Source organism: Lethenteron reissneri, chromosome 46 (genome assembly GCF_015708825.2).
Source record: "Lethenteron reissneri isolate LAM-NWPU_2019-01 chromosome 46, ASM1570882v1, whole genome shotgun sequence".
Classification (NCBI taxonomy): Eukaryota; Metazoa; Chordata; class Hyperoartia; order Petromyzontiformes; family Petromyzontidae; genus Lethenteron; species Lethenteron reissneri.
Genome location: NC_083824.1, coordinates 10,495,439 through 10,515,854, shown reverse-complemented (window position 1 = coordinate 10,515,854; position 20,416 = coordinate 10,495,439). Strand labels below are relative to the sequence as shown.

The window sequence follows — 20,416 nt, the reverse complement described above, 5'->3', positions numbered from 1 at the left end:
ATTCGATTGAATAAATATACATCTTTAAATTCTCCTTCTGTTTCTCGTGCCCTTGTTTATTACGTTTTACTGTTTTCCACTCTGCAGAGTGTGCGCACTTCGACAAAGCAAATAAAAGCATTGGCGACATATCTGCAAGTCACGTCGTTCTGTCCTTGGCACACGGTCCCGTGTGGAAATTCCAACGTTGACTCAAGGCCGCCAACGGAGAAGCGAGACGTCGCCAACCCACGCTCGTTTGGGTGGTGATGTTGGGGTAACAACCGCACCAGGGCCCACTGGCCGGAGGGGCCCAGAATTAAAGTAGGGGGAGGGAAGGGAGCGGTGGAAATTTCACGGGGCCACCGTTCTGTGCCAGCCACGTGGCCTGCGCCACCGCGGTCGATTAAAAAAATTTTGGAAGGCGCGGCTGACACCAAACACGCCAATTCTTGCCGTCATGGCATAAGGTTTATTTTTTTTTCGTAGAGAATAAGAATCACGTGAGGCAGAATCGAAAGAGAGTTTGTTTCGCGCGTGAGCCAACGTTTCGCACTGCGCGATGCATTTCAGGGCAGATGAAAAAAAAAACTATTTGTCAGAGTGTCGCTTTTAGTCGGTGACTGAGAGGGGGAGTGAGAAAAACATCTGTCGGCAGATTCGCGGTTTGTCAGCGGATCATCGATTTGCGAGGGACCGTTATTGCTCAGCTTCGGGGGCGAAGTTGGAATTCTCTGGTGCGTTAAAGTAACGGCTGTTCCCCTCGCACGCGATGAGCGGGGGAGATTAGTCCTCCAAGCTAGCGATGCGCAAATGACGAAACACAACTTCCCCCCCCCACTCCGTAGCAATAATTTACAGCCGCTGGGCGAGCACAGACAACACGCGCGCCGCCGGTTCTGTCACGGTCACACTCAGGGGCCACTGGCTCCCATCATTCAACATTCCTCGTTTTCCTCCCTTCGGACTTTTGCGTTTTTTGTCGTCGTCGCGTCTCGCCGCCGGCTTGTTGGTGTCTTGGGGACCGCCGACGGCGGTATTCTCCCGTGGGGATCTCAAAGACACCCGAATACGCAGCAGCCGATGACGCCAAGCCGAACGGTGTAGGGAAGCCTTCGTCCCCCCCACCCCGTGCCGTGGGGCTGCAGCCATCGGCAGAGGCCAGGAAACCCCCGAGCGACGCCAAAGAAAACCTCTCGAGTCTCTACCTCCCCCCCCCCCATCACACCCCGCAGGTAAGGAGTGACGGGGGTTTTTGGGATACAGGGCGGGGGAATGAACGGCGGGCCGGGTTCGTGCCGGGTTACGGTGGTGGGTGGGTGACGGGGGGGACCGACAGCGCGTCGCGAGCGAGCGGGGTTTGAACGCGCTGCGTTGAACGCCACTTTTCGCACCCACCACCACCAACCCCCTCTGTAAAAGCGGCTGTAAAGTTGCGGGAAACAGAGGAACGAGGCGACCGTGGGCACTGAGGAGAAGGCTATGCCCGTGGCCTGGCTCAGGCGGTTTCTGCCTCGGTGATACAAACATATTGAAGGTGTGCGGATTTTGCGACAGGGCACGGCGAGTTTGTGCGATATATAGCAAAGCGTGGAGCAGGGCTGATCTCCACTCAAGAGGCCCTCAGCCGGTGAGGACATTTCCACGTTGCTATGGCAGGGGCCAGTTCGCTCTCTCTCTCTGCAGCACGCCGCCAGGAAAATGCATTGATTGAATATGTGCATCGCACGAATTCCACTGAAGTAAATAAAATTGCGATAATATTTCATCTCGATCCACTGCTGGATGAAAGTCTGCCCATGCTATTGTTGGTAGGGTGGGGCGGAGGGGGGGGGTGTTGTTTGACCATACTTCACCATGCTGGTCATTGGGGGGTTGGTGAAGGGAGGGAATTTAGAACTGTTCAGATATCACCCGGCACTGAGTTTAGTCGTGGCCAGGAATCAAACTCATCGCGTCGTGCGCAAACTGCTCAAAATTGTGATCGCCGTTTCCCATTTTCAGCTTCAGTTTTAACAAAAATGTCCCGACTGCTTTTGTTGTTGTTGTCTAAATGACAAGGTTGCTTTGTAACATTTCATCTTCTTCGGAGGCCCCATCGCTCTGTCGGTGTTCTGGCATTGTTGTTGGACTTTCAGCAGAGCAAACAAGGGCGCCTCGAGAGCACACGGGAGCTTCCCATCGACGCTGGACGTTTAACAAATGCCAAAACGCTGAACAAAACGAGTAACGATGCGTGTGTGTACGTGATGTGTCCTTTCTTTCTGTGCGTCATGCATTCTGCCCCAGATCTCCCCCCCCCCCCCCTTCATCCCCGTGGGCGAGGTAGGGTCGTCATTAAGGTTTCTTTGACGGGTTGCATTGCCGGTAGCCACGTGAAAAATAAACCCGGTAACTCATGTTACAAGTTTGCCGCGTGTGTATATATGTTCGTACCTACATATATATAGAGAGAAATGTCAGCAGTAAACACGGTAGTTTTACCTGAGCAATAAAGGTCACTATGGACCACAAAGTAAACCCATTGTAAAAATACAGAAGAATATATGAAAGAATATATATTTAGAAAAAATAATGAAATACATATTTTGAGAGGAAAAATAAATAATAGGTTTTACCGTTTCTCTCAGAAAGGGTAAAACTTATTCTTATTTTTGATACTGCCAAAAAAGGTCCAATAAAACCCCAGTATAGTCTGCGCTCCTAGACGAGATGAACTCTCTCTCTCCTGAACCCAGAGGTCGCAACCGGGTACCCGATACCCGTACCCTACCCGATACCCGGCTACCCGTACCCGGCCGGGTACGGGTACGGGTAGCCGTTTGCGACCCTGGTGCGGCCGGGTACGGGTACGGGTAGGCCGTGAGTCACTGGTGAGTAACCGTTTGTCACTCATTTCGGGTAGGGTACGGGTAGGGAACGGGTACCCGTACGGGTACCCATTTGCGATCCTGGTGCGGCCGGGTACGGGTAAGGAATCAAAACCCGTTTGCGACCTCTGCCTGAAGCCCTCTGGCCGTGGCGAGCTGCAGACCTCCACATTAGCATTTAGCTCCCGAACCATGTTGCTGCCAAAGGATTGAACGTAGCAAGGGTTTATTCGGCTGTAACAATTGCAGACGTTGTATTACAACAACTGTCTGTGTGTGTTGAACATGACCACTAGAAAATCCGGGCCAGGTGGCTGAGCGGTTGGCAATCGGAAGTTTGCGAGTTAGAATCCGGGCCCACCACCTCCACAGTCCCACTCTGGGGGTCGATAAAGCGAGTACCACTTTGCGGGAGAGTACACGGTCGTTGACATAGCGACGTGGAAAATTATCACCACTGGCTCAGGGCTGCAAACGGGAGATGAGCATCGTCTCGATGCTGTCTTGGGCAGGAGATCACTTTGACTGAGCTCGAAGTGGAGTTACAAAAGCCGTGCCTGCAGTAGAGAGTAGGGGGAGAGGCGGGGGTGATTCTCAGTCTCTCAGCTCCGTAGAGCGGCCCTCTACCCGACACTGCACGTGGCCACAGCGCTGCAAAAAATAGCGGGGGGGGGAGGGCGACATCCGGATAGCTTTGCATGTGAAGGCTCACGCTCGCGTTTCAAGAGATTGGGGGGCAACCCCCCCCCCCCCCAATTGAACAGAGATAGCAATAGTAATTAAGCAACAACAACAACAAACAGATCCGCTCAAAAGCGACGAGCTGCGATTATCGCCGCCGTTGACGATGACAAACAAAAGGCTTCGACAGAAAGGCAGAAAAGGGGACGTTGCCAACGAAGGCAAGGTGCGGACGGGGGGGCAGCGTTGGCTAAGACCTCGCTTCCCCTCCTGTGTTGGGCAATCTGTGCTGGAGCGGTGGGGCTCAGGCAGCAGGAGATAAGGGCCCTCTCGCTCTGTCGCTCTCTTACGCCACGCGCCCGCTGCCCATGGAGCCCGCGAGAGCGACACGGAAGGTAGCGAGCGCTTCTGTAGAGACGGCTCCGATTGCAAGCTGCGTGTCCGAGGAGCATAGAGAGATGGCCAACGCCGACTTCTCCGATAGTCGCGGAGAGATTTACATTCGCAGGACTTTCGAAGGAGACTGAGGTGGTTCACCGCAGGGAGCCATCGGTTTTTTTTTATTTTTGGGGAGGGGGGAGGGGGGGAGCACGGCCACAATCGCACCCCCACCCGGAGGGCTCGACTTTAAATCCTCCATTGATGAAGGAGATGCGTCGCATCGGCCTGTCAGGTGTTCTATCGCGGATTGATGGTCGATTGCACCGGCGTCGTGGTGTCGAAGCCGGGGAGGGTGGTTGCGATGTTTAGGTCCGCGAAACGAGGCGTTCGAGTTGCCATTATGGAATGAGGTGTGAATTCAGGGGCAAAATTGCATTTCGACCCCACGTCATCTCTCGATGCACGGAACAATGGACACTTTGCCCTTGGACGTGATGGAACATTCCGTCACGAAGTCAAAATAAGTTCGCGTGGTTCGGTAACTTGACGGTCGTGGAACAGAAGAAAAACAACTTTTGGCAGCATCGAAGCATGACATTACTGGGGCCCGGTGCGCGCGGGCAACTGCGGCAATCGAGCCGTGCTCACGATGTGTGTACGTACGTTGAACTTCTTTCGCACCGTACATAGCCAACCGTGCTACTCGGAGGTGCGTGGAGTGACAAACGAGCTGTTCCAGTGAGTGCACGCCGTCTGATCTTGCGAATTAATTTTATTAATCTGCTCAGACTCGGTATTCAATTAAAAAAAAAAGCACAGGACGGGGATAGTACTTCGTGCGATCTATTTTTATCGGAGATGTTGCCCAAGTTCCTTCTCTGTGCACACTTAAATGTGCCGCCACCTTCTTGAGTTGGATTGGCACGGTTGGCTGCGTAACGTGCGAAAGCAGTTCGACATACAGGACGACTACGCCGCTATACGTGCTCAGTACGTATCCGTGAGTGTCGATCTCAAGACTTGGCAGTTGAAACAATCGGAAATGCTCATCAACCCGCCGTCTTGATTTCTACCTTCGCTTCTTGCAAGACATTTGTCCAGCGTGGAAGAGTGGGCCTTGAAAACCTCTTGGAGTGGGGCTTTTTTTTGGAATTTCGCTCAAGTGTGAAAGCCATTTTCCGACAGCAGTGGCATGAGCGAGCAATTGCAGGGCTGCAACTTTATCGTTCATTCATAATCAACGTTTTTGGGTTTAGATCGCGTTATTTATAAATGTGTCGTAACCCTCCACCACCCGACACTGATTGGTCGTGTCGGGTGGTGGAGGGTTACGACACATTTATAAATAACGCGATCTAAACCCAAAAACGTTGATTATGAATAATATTGGTCGCAAAAGCTTACGTGTTAAACTTTATCTTTCATATTTACGCAAAAACACACACACGCGTGCGTGCGTGCATCTGTCTGTTTTCAGATGGAGCAGCTGTTAGCGGTGTTGCTGTGCATCGTCTCGGCCGTCTGCCATCCCCAAGCCAACAGCAGATTCTGTCCCAATGCCGGTGAGCCTGAATATCATCTGTCAATGTTTGTTCTGTCGCAAACAAAATAAAAACATGCGAGTCTGTTCAAAATAGCACCGCTACGATAAGCCTCGTCTCGTTGATTATTAATGCGGAGCTCCGTCAAAACGGACGACGCACGGACGACGGGGGCTGCACTGGCTTTGTCCTATTTGTGTTTTCTCTCTCATTTATTTAGCGTTCGTTTTTTACTTTCGTTTCACTCGTAATTGCTCTCCAACACACCGGTGGGCTGAAGTAGTAAACTAATTGGCGCGTTTTGTTTCCGTGACAAATCCCTTACTGGTTGGCTGTGTCGGGTGGTGGAGGGTTACGACACAACATTTATACATGACTTTACCGAAAAAACCAAAGAGTACAACATTTATACTTACGCGATCTAACCCAAAAACCTTTATCATCAATATTGGTCGCGAAGGCCTGCTACGTGTTAAACTTTCATATCACTTTTACATGACATGTCGAGGACACACATGCCAGGGGCAGAATTGAACCTGCCAATAAAAGTGCGAGTGGGCTTGGGCAGTACACATCGCTGAAAGGGACGGTGACCGATAATCCGGAGTGACGGGCCGACCATGGAACGGGACTCCATTGGAGAGGACCTCCATTGAGGAGAGGGAACATTGAATTCGGCTCGTGCGCAGGTCCCACGTGGATCGTGACATTGCAGGATCACGAGATGTGGCGGCGGCTTGGGGAGGCTTTGATCCAGCAGTGGATTGAGCATGGCTGACGATTATGTGAATCTGTCGATCGCGTACGTACGTACGTCTTCTTTGGCACGGTGTGTAACCCAGCCGTGCTCATCGTGATACGTGGAGTTTCGTAACTTCAGAAAATAAACATTTAAAATCTACGAAAGAAATAAACAACAGTTAAGGTCATTAGGGTTACTCTGAGGAAACATTTCCTCTTCAATATTACATAACATGCATGTTATTATATGTTATCAGGGAGTAGCGGCCAGTCGAACAAAATGTCAACATTTTATTTCCCCTCAGTGGCAGTGTAATATATCGTGACTTTCCGTGTGAGTTTTAAATAAATTACGTAACTTCTTTGTAAACGGCAGCTCTCTTAATCTGCTTACAACGTTTCTTCATATATATAAAAAAACTACATATAAACCCCAAAAAACAATTTCGCTTCTGCCCTTAATGCCGGGGGTCAATTCGTGTAACCGCGTGTACACCTCCGATTGGCACAGGTGGCTACGCACGGTGCGAAAATATGTTCAACTGTACGGTGCGTTGTACATACAGGGGGCCTGCCACGGGGGACCGAGCGAATCGAGCCACTTTGCACAACTAAAAATCAACAAAAGGATTTCAGTGAAAGTCCGCCGTTCTCAATCCACCATTGGATGAAGGCCTCCACGTGCCACGTTTGCGTTGACGCCCGTGGTGGCCATAAGAGTCGTTGAGGTTGTTTGTTTAAATGATACTTCGTCAGTGTGTGTTAGTGATGGGAAGGGGAGGACATCACCTGCTCTGACATGTTTGCCTCTGATGTTTTCTGTGGTTGGGAATCGAACTGAGGTCACTGGGTTCAAAGTGCAGCACGCAAATCACTGTACCAATGCCCTACCCTCAAAATCAAATAGGCGTAAGCGCTTTATTTATCCTGGCAAGGGAAATGGCGGCGCGATGGTAACATGTGTTCCTCACAGCACGAAGCTCATGGGTTCGTTTCCGAACTCGGATGCCTTTTTGTGTGGAAGCGTGTATGATACAGGGTTTTTTTGGGGGGTTAGATCGCGTAAAGATCTGTCGTTAAACCCGCCACCACCCGACACAGCCAAATAGTAAGGTTTGTCACGTATTGGCATGTTCTGTTTACGTAACAAACCTGACTAAATTTTGTGACTGCAGGAATTCATATTCTTGGTTCTTTTGGTAAAGTCACGTAAATAAAAAACAAATTTTTTTTTTTTTATATAAAATCAAAATGATAAAAAAAAAAATCATGACTTTTACCGAAAGAACCAAGAATAAACCTTACTAATTGTCTGTGTCGGGTGGTGGCGGGTTTAACAACACATTTATATTTACACGATCTCCAAAAAGACCTGTATTATGGTTGATATTGGTCGCGAAAGCCTACAGCGTGTTACTTTGGAGTGTGTACGCTCTGCCCCTGTTCTGCATGGGTTTCCCTTCTGGGTTCTCTGGGTCCCCCCCCACTCCCCCCGCAGCTAAGCCCACCGTTCAATGTCACTGGTATTGGCCAAACACTCCAGTGCTGAAATATATCCTGCAAATGACTCTGACTGCAAAACCTTGCCAGGAACCTCCTGAACAAGTGTCTGGAGACTCCGTGAGGCTTTCCTTGATAAGCGTGATAATATCAAATGACCTCTTTTACTGGAGAATCGATCATTACGCAGGGTCACGTGTTTTGTTATAATTTAACGATTTAATGATTGTTATCATTGAATGAGTTATCACGATGCGGTGATTTTGCTTGAATAAAATAGTAAGCATTGTGGCAATGGACACCAGGAACTCATTGAGTTTTTTGGGAGGGGGGTTTTGGACCTCGTCTATAAAAATGAAACTCCGCTTGAAAATTTTTCGGAAGTTCAGATTTGGAATTTGCCAAAACTAGCACAATTTATAGAGCGGGGAAATCACGCCCGATAATAAACACGGGTAGAGTACCCACGTCACTCGCTATTCTTGTCCAAATGTAAATCCCACGCCACTCCACTTTTTCTTTTCGTTGTGCTTGTCGCAACGTCAATTCTGTCACGTACACTACAAAGACAAAGATCCCCTGCGGTGCATAGCCCTTTGAGGCTGTTGGGGCAAGTGGTGAGAGCCTATGATGGGGTTGATGTGCCGAGCATCGCTCCCCGCCACTTTTGTTTCCCCAGGTCTTGTTTACACACCGCACCAGGTACGCATTTAAGAGACACACTCACAGGAGCAACGTAGCTACCACGAATCATTTTGAAATCTATTATCGAGGAAAGCTTCCCTAGAGTTTCTAGAATATTTTTTTCTTTACAGTCTGGAAAAGTTAAAAGGGGACGTTTGCCCATTCGATTCTGGAGTGCTTGGCGGCATGGGAAATTGGATTGGAGAAAACTCACGCAATTTGAGGAAATAAAACTTAAAGCTCCGCACAGATTAATTTAAGAATTTGTCACTCTAAAGTCATCTTCTGTCCGCCTTGCAAACCCTTGGATTTGGCAACATCACAAAATGTGAAACAATAAGTTAGAGTTTACTAGAGACAGCGGTGGTTAAGTTCATGTACACACGTGTACATGTACACACGTGTACCATTAACGGTCAACTGTGAAGGGCCTTAGATTCACACAGACATATTTCGGCTTACAAGCAGTGCGATAGAGTCGACAGCTCTATGTTTGTGTGTGTATGTGTGTAAGCTGTGTTGCCATGTATCACATGGATTGAGTAATGTTTCCCGCAACCCGTGTGATATATGAACTCTGGGTGAACTTTGTGAAACAAGCGGCGACATTTCAGTGGCAGAAATGTCGCATATACATATTGGCTTCAAGCGGTTGAACCTTACGTAGCACGTAACATCCAACGGTATACAAACAGTACACAAATGTAAATAAAGGTCGAAACATCGAGTCATTCTTACCACACAACAACAGCGGCAGCCAAACGACAGAGGCATAGTAAATGTGACATTTACGGCCTCCAAAAGGGTTGAGTAAATGTAGATGTGAGCTGTCATTGTTGGTTTTTCATCCCAAACCTCCCAATGCAAGCCGGCCTGCCGTTGGGCCACGAGGCCAATGTCACGTGCGTGACTGAGGTGTTTGTCACGGGGGAGGAAACGGGAGTATCCCAGAGGCAGAAAAAAAAACGTGATTTTTTTTCGTCTTGTTTGTTGTTGCAACTTTTCTCACATGTCCAGTTGCCCCCGACTTGTTGCCCCCAACTGGACATCTGTGAAAAGAAAACGCTTCGTAGCTTGTCAGATTCCTCCAGGATTCTGATTCTGAGGGGGACAGCTCTCGTCACCGCCGTCTCCTTGCCTCCACGCAGCCCCCACACCTACAGCACCTGGCAAGCCGTGGCAGTGGCCACCGATCCCATAACTGAGGGGGGGGGGGCAGAGGGGGGCAAAGGGGGGCATGTTACCAAGATCTCACGAGATCCGGAACATTTACCCTAACTCTGTCACGGGCAAAAATGTGTGTTCTACCATAAACTGAATATATACGGAGTGAATAGTGCACGCAGAGATTCAGCTGCAGATGCTCATCGCCAGCATCTGCATCTTTATTTCGAGTGGAGAAATCCGATGAGTTGCGACGGCCTTTACCACGAACACATATTTTTCGTTCTCTGGGCGGTCAGAGATGGAGACGCTGCGGTTTGTTTTTCATATTTAGTTTGCGAAAGAAGGCTCCGCCTGCTTCTGCTTTCACGATGATGCGCACGTCTTCGCGGGGGGGGGGGACAGTAGGGGACGCTCCTTGTCCCTGCGTCCCCTGTAAACACCACCTGCGTCCCAGTCATCCCCGACTTGCGGCACGCAGAACACTCGTGGAAAGGGGTGGAGAGAGAGAGAGAGAAGGGGAGGGGGAGGAACGATTGCCTAAGCGCGTGCCACTCTCCACCCACGGTGGTGGTGGCAGAACACCGAGCCCAGCCGCCCGAGTCGCGCACTCTGGGCGACCCCTCGCCTTGTGTGGAAAGAGGCGTGAGAACGAGGTTTAGGTCGGGGAGAAAAACATCATCGTGGCTATGGAGGGTGGTGGGGGAGGGAGGGAGGGGCCCATCTCTAAATGTGGCCGATGACCACATCAGCCGTGAGTGCGCGCGCCCGGTCCCCCCAGATATCATAAACTAAGCAGCGGTTGAGACTGGAGACTCGTTGGTTCTTTCTGTAAAGTCACGTAGTTAGAAATGAAATAAAATAAAACAACCGCAGCAAGAAAATGCTGAAGTCGGCTTCAGAGTTTTCTTGCTGTGGGTCCCACCTGATGAGGTTCACTTGTGTTGCGCCCGAAACGTAGTGATCTATTATATTTTATTTTATACCTACGTGACTTCACCGAACGAACCAAAGAGTACGGAGTGAAATCTCTCGCCGCACCGTACTCACGTGGTGTCGCAAGCTACGCCGCCCACCTTCGCCAACCCAAACTGACCAGCGCGGTGAAGTATGGTCGAACTACGTCCGCGAACCGTGCGGTGCTGGGAGGCCGGCCATCCAACAGCGCATCAGCAAAGAGGCTGTCAACGTGCAGGTCATTTGGATTATTGGACCATATCCGTCATCAGGCTGGGCGTTGCGGGTTCGTGAAGGCAGGACGCAAAGGCCTGGGGGGCATAGACATACAGTACAACACCGCTTTATCTGCAGTGCGTCTTCGCTGACCGTCACGAAGTCTCGTAGCCTATTACAGACTTGATTTGAAGCTTTCGTGACTGCAGGAATTACCCTCTGGTTCTTTCGGTAAAGTCACGTAGAAAGAAAATAAATTAAATAGTAGACTACGACGTTTCGTCTGCAACACAAGCAGTCGTCATCAGGTAGAACTACATTTGAGAGAGAGACAACACAGACACGGAGACACACAGACAGACACACAAGCAGAGAGAGACAACACAGAGGCATTGGGTCTCTGTGTGTCTATGTTGTGTCTCTCTCTGTGTGTGTCTCTGTGTTGTCTCTCTCTGCTTGTGTGTCTGTCTGTGTGTCTATGTTGTGTGTCTCTCTCTGTGTCTCTGTGTTGTCTCTCTCTGATTGTGTGTCTGTCTGTGTGTCTCCATGTCTGTGTTTTGTCTCTCTCTCAAATTTAGTTCTACCCGATGACGATTGCTTGTGTTGCAATCGAAACGTCGTCTTCTATTATTGAATTTATTTTCTATCCACGTGACTTTACCGATAGAACCAAAGAGCCTATAACAAGTTTAACACGTAGTCGTCTTTGGCGACCAATATAACCCAAAATAGAGGTTTTCTGGGTTCGATCGCGTAAATATTTACGCAGCCTATAACAAATCCGCCGCGAGTGGCGGTCGCCCATCCGAGCACGATCCGGTCTCAGACCAGCCCGGCTTGCAATCCGGGGCGAGCCGTTATTATAAATGACCGTTGTTGTTATTTGTTGTTGTCGTTACGACTTACTGCCCGCCAGGGATGTTGGGTGGCCAACGCGCGCTAGAGCGTCGGTCACTCGACCCGCCGCAGGGGAGGGGTTAACCGAGAGAGACGCTGCTACGTGCCGTTCTCACCGCTGAACGTCCTCATTCTGCGTGGCGCGGGGGCTGCACATCTGCTTCACGCTTCCCCATTTTCGGGGGGGGGGGAGGGGAAGAGGCGGGGGCGGTGGGGAATCTTACGGCCCCGTTGGCTCACGCTTCATTAATTTCCACTGGTCGCAAAGACGGCATGTGACGACGTGCCAGGCTGTACGCATGTTGAACGTAGGAACCACCCTCCCCCGCTCCCCCCCCCCCCCCCCAATAAGGTCACAAATCGTCGTTATGATTGTGATTGTTGTGAATATTGTGTCCGCTGTTACCCCACACCTCTCTGGACCCACGCGCCACCGGTTGCTTTTGCCTCCTCTGGTTGAAGCTAATCCGGGAGATTTTTTTTTTAACCAAATTAATTGACTTTTTTTATTTTACAAATATATGAATGGAATTTGCCGGATGATCGCTTTTTTCGATCGGCACAGGGAAATCGATGTCAATTCCCGTAGAGACTCCCGGCCAATCCGGGAGGGTTGGCAACCCTGCGCCCCACCGTTGCCACGGGGGCAGCAGCATCCCACTCGAGGCGTCGTCGTGTGAAATAAATGAGCGCATGTCCCTTCTCAAGACCCCCCCCACCCCCGCGCGCACGTCTATCGAAGCTCATTGGGCCTCAACTAAGTTTGCATTGAGATTTAAGAAAATGGCTGTCAAGAATGCCGGCTGTAGGGTAAACTCAGGGTGAAACCTAGAAAACGTCCGATTAGCACGGTTGGCTACGAATGGCGCGAAGGAAGTACAGCGCGCACACGCACACACCACGTACCAAACGCAAGAATCAAAATCTGCGCGTGTCGCTCATTCGCGAGAGCGTTCCGTAGCGCCGGGTTCAACGGCGTCGTTTGTCTCTCGCCGGCCAGACCTGGTGAGCCCCGACACGAAGTTGGCGCTCGCCGACACCGACGTGGAGCTGAGCTGCGTCCCCGGTGGGGCCGGCGGGACCGGTGGGGCCGGCGGGGCCTCCGTCCGCTGGACGCTCAACGGTAGAGTGCTGGAGGAGAATACGACGACGAGCGGCGGCGGCCTGCTGCTTCGGCGCGTCACGCCCAGCGACAGCGGCCTCTACATCTGCCACGACGACAGCATGCGCTTCCTGCAGAAGGACACGCTGCTCGTAGGGCTGTGAGTCAGACGAGCCGCGGATCGGCGTCTGCCGACGGAATTGGGCGGCGGAAAAATTCACCGGCGAATTGGGTTTTTTGTTGTTTGTTTGCGTGGTGTGAATAATTATAAAAGTATAAAAAATTTTTTTTACCTCGAGCTGTCCAGGGCTGAGCTCCTGAAAATAAATCCCCCTACCTACACTCGGCGTCAGGGCAAGCTGGGTGGTGGCGGGGGTGGAGTTGGGAGGGGAGTTCCAGAAAGTATTCCACGACAGATGGAGCCCTAATGATCACTTTGAGTTGACAATGGATTTACAACTACCCACCAAACCTCAAAGTGGGACCGACGAGACGATGACATTATCGAGCCTGAATAAAGATGTAGACTCATTATTTAATGGATGCAATTGTGAACAATAGCCGTACCAGACATTGGTACATCTAATCGCCACAATCATTGGTGTCACTGCAGCTCAAAGACTCAGTCCTACAAGGCATGAAGTTGAGCTTTGTCTCTTGCAGCAATTGAGAGTCGCGTTCAAAGGTTGCTGGTCATTGACCCCAGATGCACTTGAGCAGTGTGATGGAGGTGTACGCTCTACACGACCTGATCTGAAAGCATCCAAAGACTCATAGCAGATCGTGCTCAGGCAAGAGCGGCTCGCTCAAGAGTGGGGTGACCAGCTCCTAACACAAGAGATGTATTAGAGACATACGTGCACCGAGAAGGACCACGATGGCAACTGGCTGTACACAGTATGTATATGTACGTGAAAATGTTTCATGAGTTCACTGATTGGCTGATCTGATCATGTCATGAGTAGGGAAATGTGCACCCTTCACACAGCACACATATCGTTCGAACAGACTTAAAGTTCCACACGATGTCATCGACTAGTCTAGGACTGTGACTAAAATAAAATGTAACGCAATTGAACACTGGTGAGCACCAGCAAGCGACCGCCTACTTTTCTCAGTGAAGGGTAGTGGCATAGCCATGGAGTGTGCAGGCGGTGCAACTGCACCGGGGCTCACGGAACAGAGGGGCCTGGGCACCGGGCTACGAAGTGAGGGGAGGAAATTGGACTTGGGGCCCGAATTCATTCCTGACGATGAGGGCCCACGCCTACCAAGCCAATGGGAGGTCGCTCAATCTCTTCTGCTGCGCCCAAGGTCTAGAACTGTGGACTTCCTGCCTCTATTTGGCTCCAGGCTCAAAACCTTCCCTTTCTCTTATGGCTGCCTCGTTCTCTCTGTTCAATAAATACACCCCACCGCTTGTGTAAAGCATCTTGAAATTTGGTTGGCTTTATACACGATACAGATCAAAATTGAAGTGTATTGTTTCGTATGGAGAACTATTGACGTACACGGAGCGTAGACTTACGCAGAGGCCCATCGACCCAGGGACATTAACACTGCGCCATTACGCCCCCCACCCCGCCGCACACTCCTCGATAGATGGGGGGCACACATTGCTCACTCGTGCTCTGGAGTTAAAATTACATAAACAAATAAACTACCACGGTGTGTCTGTGTGGGCAGACCTCCCCGAGAAGCCGACGGTCTCCTGCTGCAGCAACAACCCCCACTTGATCGTGTGCACCTGGGTACCGGGACAGCACGCCGACCTGCCCACACACTTCAGGGTCAACACGACGTTCGCGTGAGGCTTCCTGCCGCTCACACAGCACCTGCGCAACCCACCGCCACTTAGACCACGACCCCGCCACCGACCTTTGGTCATCCTCGCAGCAGCAGCGGCTTTTTTGGCCGGCCATCGAACAAGGACGGTCACCGCATTGTGTGGCGCGCTTCTGTGGCCGTCTGGAATGCTCTTCCTTCCGATATTATGAAGCCACTCGGGCTATGCACTTTGAAATCGTCTAGATTGAAAACGCATTTTCCTTACAACTCGTTTTTGTGTCTAGTTTGTTGTCCTTCGCCCGCACCTCCGATTAGCATGGTTGACTACGTACGGTGCAAAAGAAGTTCAACTACATACGTACAACCTCCATAGGCACTTGTGGCGCCTGGAGCGCTCTAGAAAAGACAAGGCGGGCAGGGCTCTGGACAAATTAGTCAACATGAAGCAAGCAGTGGCGGCCAGTTGCTCTAATCTTTGATGGGGCAGTGCCCGCACCACAGTATCACGGTGGGGGGGGGGGGGGTAAAGATGACACCTTGCTTTGAGCAGTCATATTGTCTCGCTACAGATTGTCTCATTCATCACTTGTCGTCACTATTGACTGAGACAACATAGCTTTGTCGAAGAACATTTTCCGTCGACGATTTCCTTCGTCAAACGAACGGACTGTTGTCCCCCCCCCCCCCCCGCCCGTAACGTGGTGCGTGGTTTGCAGGAAGACGCGTGTGGAGTGTCGGCATGGTGCGGACTTGCCCCCAAACACGTGCCACTTGCCGGGAACATTAATGGCGTACGGCAAGTACGTTGTTACGGTGACGGCCATCAACCCGCTGGGCTGCAACTACAGCAATTCCTTCAGCTTCTTCCACAAAACAATCTGTGAGTGGTCCGTGCTCACTGCACTCACTCACCGCACCACCCCATTCCCCACGCATCTCTGATAAGCACGGTTGGCTACGTCCGGTGCGAAAGAAGTTCAACACACACGCACACACAGGTGTTCCCACTGCACCAAGCTGCCGGCCACTTCGCGCAAGAAGAGCGCAAAAGTGATGTCATCACATCTATGCCTGTCTCGGCGTCGCTGTGCGCTGCGTTGCACCACTATCCGAGTAGTTAACCTCGCATTCAATAAACCTTCAGAGCCAGGGTGAACATCCGACTCCAACGTATTTCATTAATAGAACTAAGTAAAACTGATGGAAAAACACAGCACAAAATACAGCATCATAACATTGTGTTATATAACATGAATCTCAATAATAGGTCCTGGATGGACCAGACACCTACATTAGCACTGAATAGCTATACAACAAGAGAATAAGCTACTGTGTTCAATAAGGTCATTTTGTGTAATCACCATACTGCAGCCCAAATCTACAACGCTGCACATAACACTGAACTGTTGATGAGATACTTCTTCATCCTTGCTCTCTAGAACACATTAAAGTTACATGGGCACAAGTCTGGCTTGACTTATCCAGCTATAAATAAGATTCACAATAATGCAAGTGGCAGGCTTCGTTGTTAACTAGGCCTCATACTTATCATAAGCATTTAACAAAATTACAAAGGCATTTACAGCATTATAACGGAAATCCTAACATTATAACAGCATTCCCAGTATTATAAGATCATTAACTTAGAGACAATGCTTCTTAAAGTCCCATAATTAACTAATTGTCCCTCTATTTTGTACTCTTTGTAATGGCTGACACCCCTGCCTTGCCTCGTGGCTTCAAGACCCTTAACTCGTAACTTCCTGGTCACGTGACCAAACTCAACACCATCATATCAGGAAGTTCCTGTGTAAACACACCCCCATATCTGCCGTGGGGCAGAAGAATGCCTCTATTTAAGGAACGAAACAGGTGGACTTCTCCACAAATCGGGCTGTCGCCTGGTAAAGCTAGTTGTAATTACTGGCGAAATGTCGTATTCAGATTGTAAATGTTGTGGCTTGGCTCTCCAACACACCGGTGTGCTGTACTAGTAACGAATTGGCACGTTCTGTTTACGTGACAAACCTTACTAATTGGCTGTGTCGGGTGGTGGCGGGTTTAACGACACATTTATAAATTTACGTGATCTAACCCAAAAAAACTATATTACGGATGATATTGGTCGCGAAAAAGCCTACTACGTGTTAAACTGATGATGTTGTTTATTTGTTGTTGTCATGCACGTGGCGGGTGGTTGGCTGGTTGGGCTGGTTGGTGGGTGGCAATGGTGGAACCGGTCTCAGTGAAGCCGGATCCCCCCGGTGATCTCGGCCTGCGCTGGACCGGCAATGCGCTGCACGTGAGCTGGAGCTACCCGAAGACGTGGGCCGAGGAGGCCGACGCCTTCCCGCTCTGGTTCCAAGTATGCTACAAGACGGCCATGTCCCGGGTGTGCAACGAGGTAATTCACGACGACGATGATGATGACGACGATGACGACGACGAAATCAACGTCGTCATCGCTGATGTCAACGGCAATCATGAAGGCATCAACGCCACGTGAAAAACACAATTGCCAAAATCTTCACCACCGCTAACATCAGCACCAAAGACAAAGATCCCCCGTTTAGTTTTTCAGCACCAATGACAAAGATCCCCCGTTTAGTTTTTACAGACTGTTTGTCTCCCTTGCACAAGCATCAGTAATACGAACACCCACTGGTATAAAGGAGGTCGTGGGTTTGATCTGAATCCAGATACCTGTATATTTGGAATTTGCATGTTCTCCCATTGGTAGTGTGGATTCTTCTCCGGGTCCTCCGGTTTCTCCCTTCACATTTAGAATCAACAAAGTGCGTTTAGAGTATTTGGCTGCTATCAATTTGCACGTGAAAATTTCGTACAGCTATCATTTGTGGCCAGGTCGCTTCTGAAAAAGAGCTATACAGCTCAGTGGGGCCTTACCTGGTAAAATAAAATAATTGGTTCAGTTTAGAATAATCCGGAAATGCGAACACATTTCCGAAATTTACCTGAAACTACAAAAATACGTAATATGATTTTTTTGTGCTGAATCGGAAACTCTCAAAAACGTCCGAATTGCGCCCTCTTTTATTGCAAATTAAACACAGCTTCGTGACACAGCCAACCGCTAAAACCTCTGACGCAGCAGCGGATCTTCAGAGATGGTCACGGGGGGAGGTTGTACCCACTCAGCCTCCCCGCCTCTTCCAGTTGCAGCCATCGTGCCGGGGACCACAGCGCGGAGTCGCAGAGAATTACACCATCACCAGCTATCGAATATCACACACCACAAACACTGCTACAGAAACGTATGTGATCTACAGATCATCATCATCAACCGTAGCCATTCCACTGCCGAGATGAATGCCTCCCCAGTTGTCACCGTTGCACATCCGATTTCCCGGACCTCTGTTTAGCACGATTGGCTACGTACAGTGCGACAGAAGCTCAGCATACGTACAAACATACGTCTCTCATGGTCTCACAATCATGACGATGATTCGTTTTTGATCACTCGTCCTTCACGCCAGAGGATCTCAGAGTGGTTTAACACGCGTTAAAACGCAATTGTTTAAAAAGTTAAAACTGACGAATGAGTAAAACAAACAATTGCTTTAAAATACGTAGGGTTATTGTTTTTTTTTTTGTTATCTAGCTCCAGCACCTGAGCTATTAATATTCGTGGTTCCATTTCCACAAATGAACGTCTCGACCACCGGCCCTTGGCCCCACCTCTTTATTTCATCCTTTTGATCCTGCTCCACCTTCAAATGACTGCCCTCCGTGGCATACACACTCCGTCGCGCTTCCCAGTTGTGTTTCCTTCGATATCTGCGATCGTTTGGCGAATTTGTCGAACAACTTATCGTCCGTGGCTTTCGCCTCGCCCGTACTTATCTCGAGCCCCACTTTTGCAGCCTTTCCCTGCCAATAAGCTCCGAGCGTTCTTTCCCCACGGGCTGGTTTTCATTGGTTGTCGCCACCGTCGGGCGGAAAACGGACAAAAACGAAATCTTCGCACAGAGGACAAAAAGCTGCGGCCACGCGCAGAGCTATGGTGTAGTGGCGTGAACCACCGGGGCCAAGCAACTTCAGGGCAGGCAAACGGTCAACGTCGAAAATTAAAACGGCAAATTCCTATTTTTTTGGCTTCCTAAAAGAAAAACTCTCCCACCGCTGAAAGACCAGAAACATTGCCAACCCTGGCGCCTGAGCAAGTCGCCCCCGATAATGTCTGACCGTGTACCACGGACGGTTGGCAAATGCTAACGAGGATTTTCTCGAAGCAATTTATCCCCGCGTAAGAAATACATAGCATAGCAAGGTTAGAGTGGTAGCTTTTTAACATCGATAAACGAGGGTGCAATTTGTACATTTTCCAGAGTTTTCGATTAAAGCAAAAAAATCTGAATAGTATTTTCCTAGTTTTTAGGGCACTTCTGGAAATGAGTTTGCAATTCCGGATCATTCTAAACTAAACAAATGTTTTTTTATTTACCAGGTAAGGCCCACTCAGCTATATGGCTCTTTATCAGAGGTGACCTGGCCACAACATGATGGAGTGGCTTCTTGTTTGGAAATGTATCGCAGCCAAATACTCTGAACGCGTGATGTTGATTCGAAGTGTGGAGGGAAAAACCGGAGGACCTGAAGAGAAAAATCGATGCGACCACGGGGAGAACGGCACCCCAAGCTCCAAATATAGAACAGGCATCAGGGTAGAGGCAAACCCACGACCTCCTGTATACCAGACGAGGTAGTTAACTTCTCGCCACCTGTGGAGCCCTCGTTCTCATTTCGCCCTCTTCCTCTCTGGCTTCTATCTTGCCACCCTGTTAAAGCTTTCGGGACTGCAGGGATTCGTCTTCTTGGTTCTTTCGGTAAAGTCACGTAGAAGGGAAATAATAAAATAATAAAAATAAAACATAATAAAATAATTCTCACGACGTTTCGGCCACAACGCAAGCAGCCGTCCTTTTATTATGTTTTATTTTTATTATTTTATTATTTCCCTTCTACGTGACTTTACCGAAAGAACCAAGAAGATGAATCCCTGTTCCTTCTTTGTTGGTTTTTTTCATGCATGGCGCCTTGAGGCCTTGTGAAAAGCGCCAAATAAGTGCAAATTATTGTTGCTACTCTGCTCCACCGAGCGATTGAGGAAAATATCGAGTAACAAAATAATGTTTTGGTGGCAGTCGAAAGAGCACTCGTAATTCGCGGATCGCCGTGTCATTGTGCGTGGCGTGCCATGCAGGGCCCCCCTCTGGACGCCACGGAGATGAACGTCACGGACGTGATGCCCAGCAAGGACTACGTGGTACGAGTGCGTGCGTCCGACAAGTACACGAAGAGGTTGTGGAGTGAGTGGAGCCCCGAGGTGCGGATCAACGCCGCCACAGGTAGCCGTCGCCGCGCCGGGCCGTTTGGCGCGCTCGATTTGCAGAACTGTTCAGTGCTGATGTGGACTTTGGCGAGCGAGCCAGTGGATGGCTTCAGTAGATTGGTGATCATGTGCAATGCTGCACGGTGACTTTTCAAAAAGGCCGTGGGTATATATATATGTCTAACTGCTCTTGCCTTGTGTGCTTTCAGTAGATTCGAACGATCTTGATCTCCAATTCAAGGTGAGGCCACCGATTTAACACAAACTCTATGGGTTTTCTAACAGGGCCAATTTAAGCGATAGGCTGCAAAGTTTTTAGGCCCTTGTTACCACATACCAAATTTGAAAGTTAACCATTCACTTGCTAACGTTTTGAGAAAATGAATTGACTAGCATTGCTGCCTTGAAACTCTGCCTAGCGGTAAAATGGTAAAACAAAATTGGAAGCCTACCACTAAATTCATATAAACGTGGAATTTCCACTACCACCAACCACCTCGGGGGTGCCAATGGAAATGAATGCTGATCCGTACCTGTTGGAGAACGTCTACCTATTTCAAGA

At 49.7% G+C, this 20,416-nt stretch overlaps 1 protein-coding gene across 1 annotated transcript; it reads left to right on the top strand.

Annotated features, from left to right (window-relative positions):
* Positions 1 to 14,380: 14,380 nt before the first annotated feature.
* LOC133354059 (interleukin-11 receptor subunit alpha-like) lies at positions 14,381 to 20,001 on the top strand. The gene is made up of 4 exons (XM_061570609.1): positions 14,381 to 14,520; positions 15,218 to 15,381; positions 16,748 to 16,905; positions 19,726 to 20,001. Exons 2-4 carry the CDS (start codon positions 15,288 to 15,290, stop codon positions 19,999 to 20,001), a joined length of 528 nt encoding a protein of 175 aa, XP_061426593.1. The 5' UTR covers positions 14,381 to 14,520; positions 15,218 to 15,287.
* The last annotated feature ends 415 nt before the right edge of the window (positions 20,002 to 20,416 follow it).

Bases quoted from the DNA above. Each gene is read 5' to 3' on its own strand.
- LOC133354059 (XM_061570609.1), top strand. From the start codon at position 15,288: ATGGCGTACGGCAAGTACGTTGTTACGGTGACGGCCATCAACCCGCTG. The intron at 15,382-16,747 runs GTGAGTGGTCCG...AACCGGTCTCAG, and splicing joins CTTCTTCCACAAAACAATCT to TGAAGCCGGATCCCCCCGGT. The intron at 16,906-19,725 runs GTAATTCACGAC...CGTGCCATGCAG, and splicing joins TGTCCCGGGTGTGCAACGAG to GGCCCCCCTCTGGACGCCAC.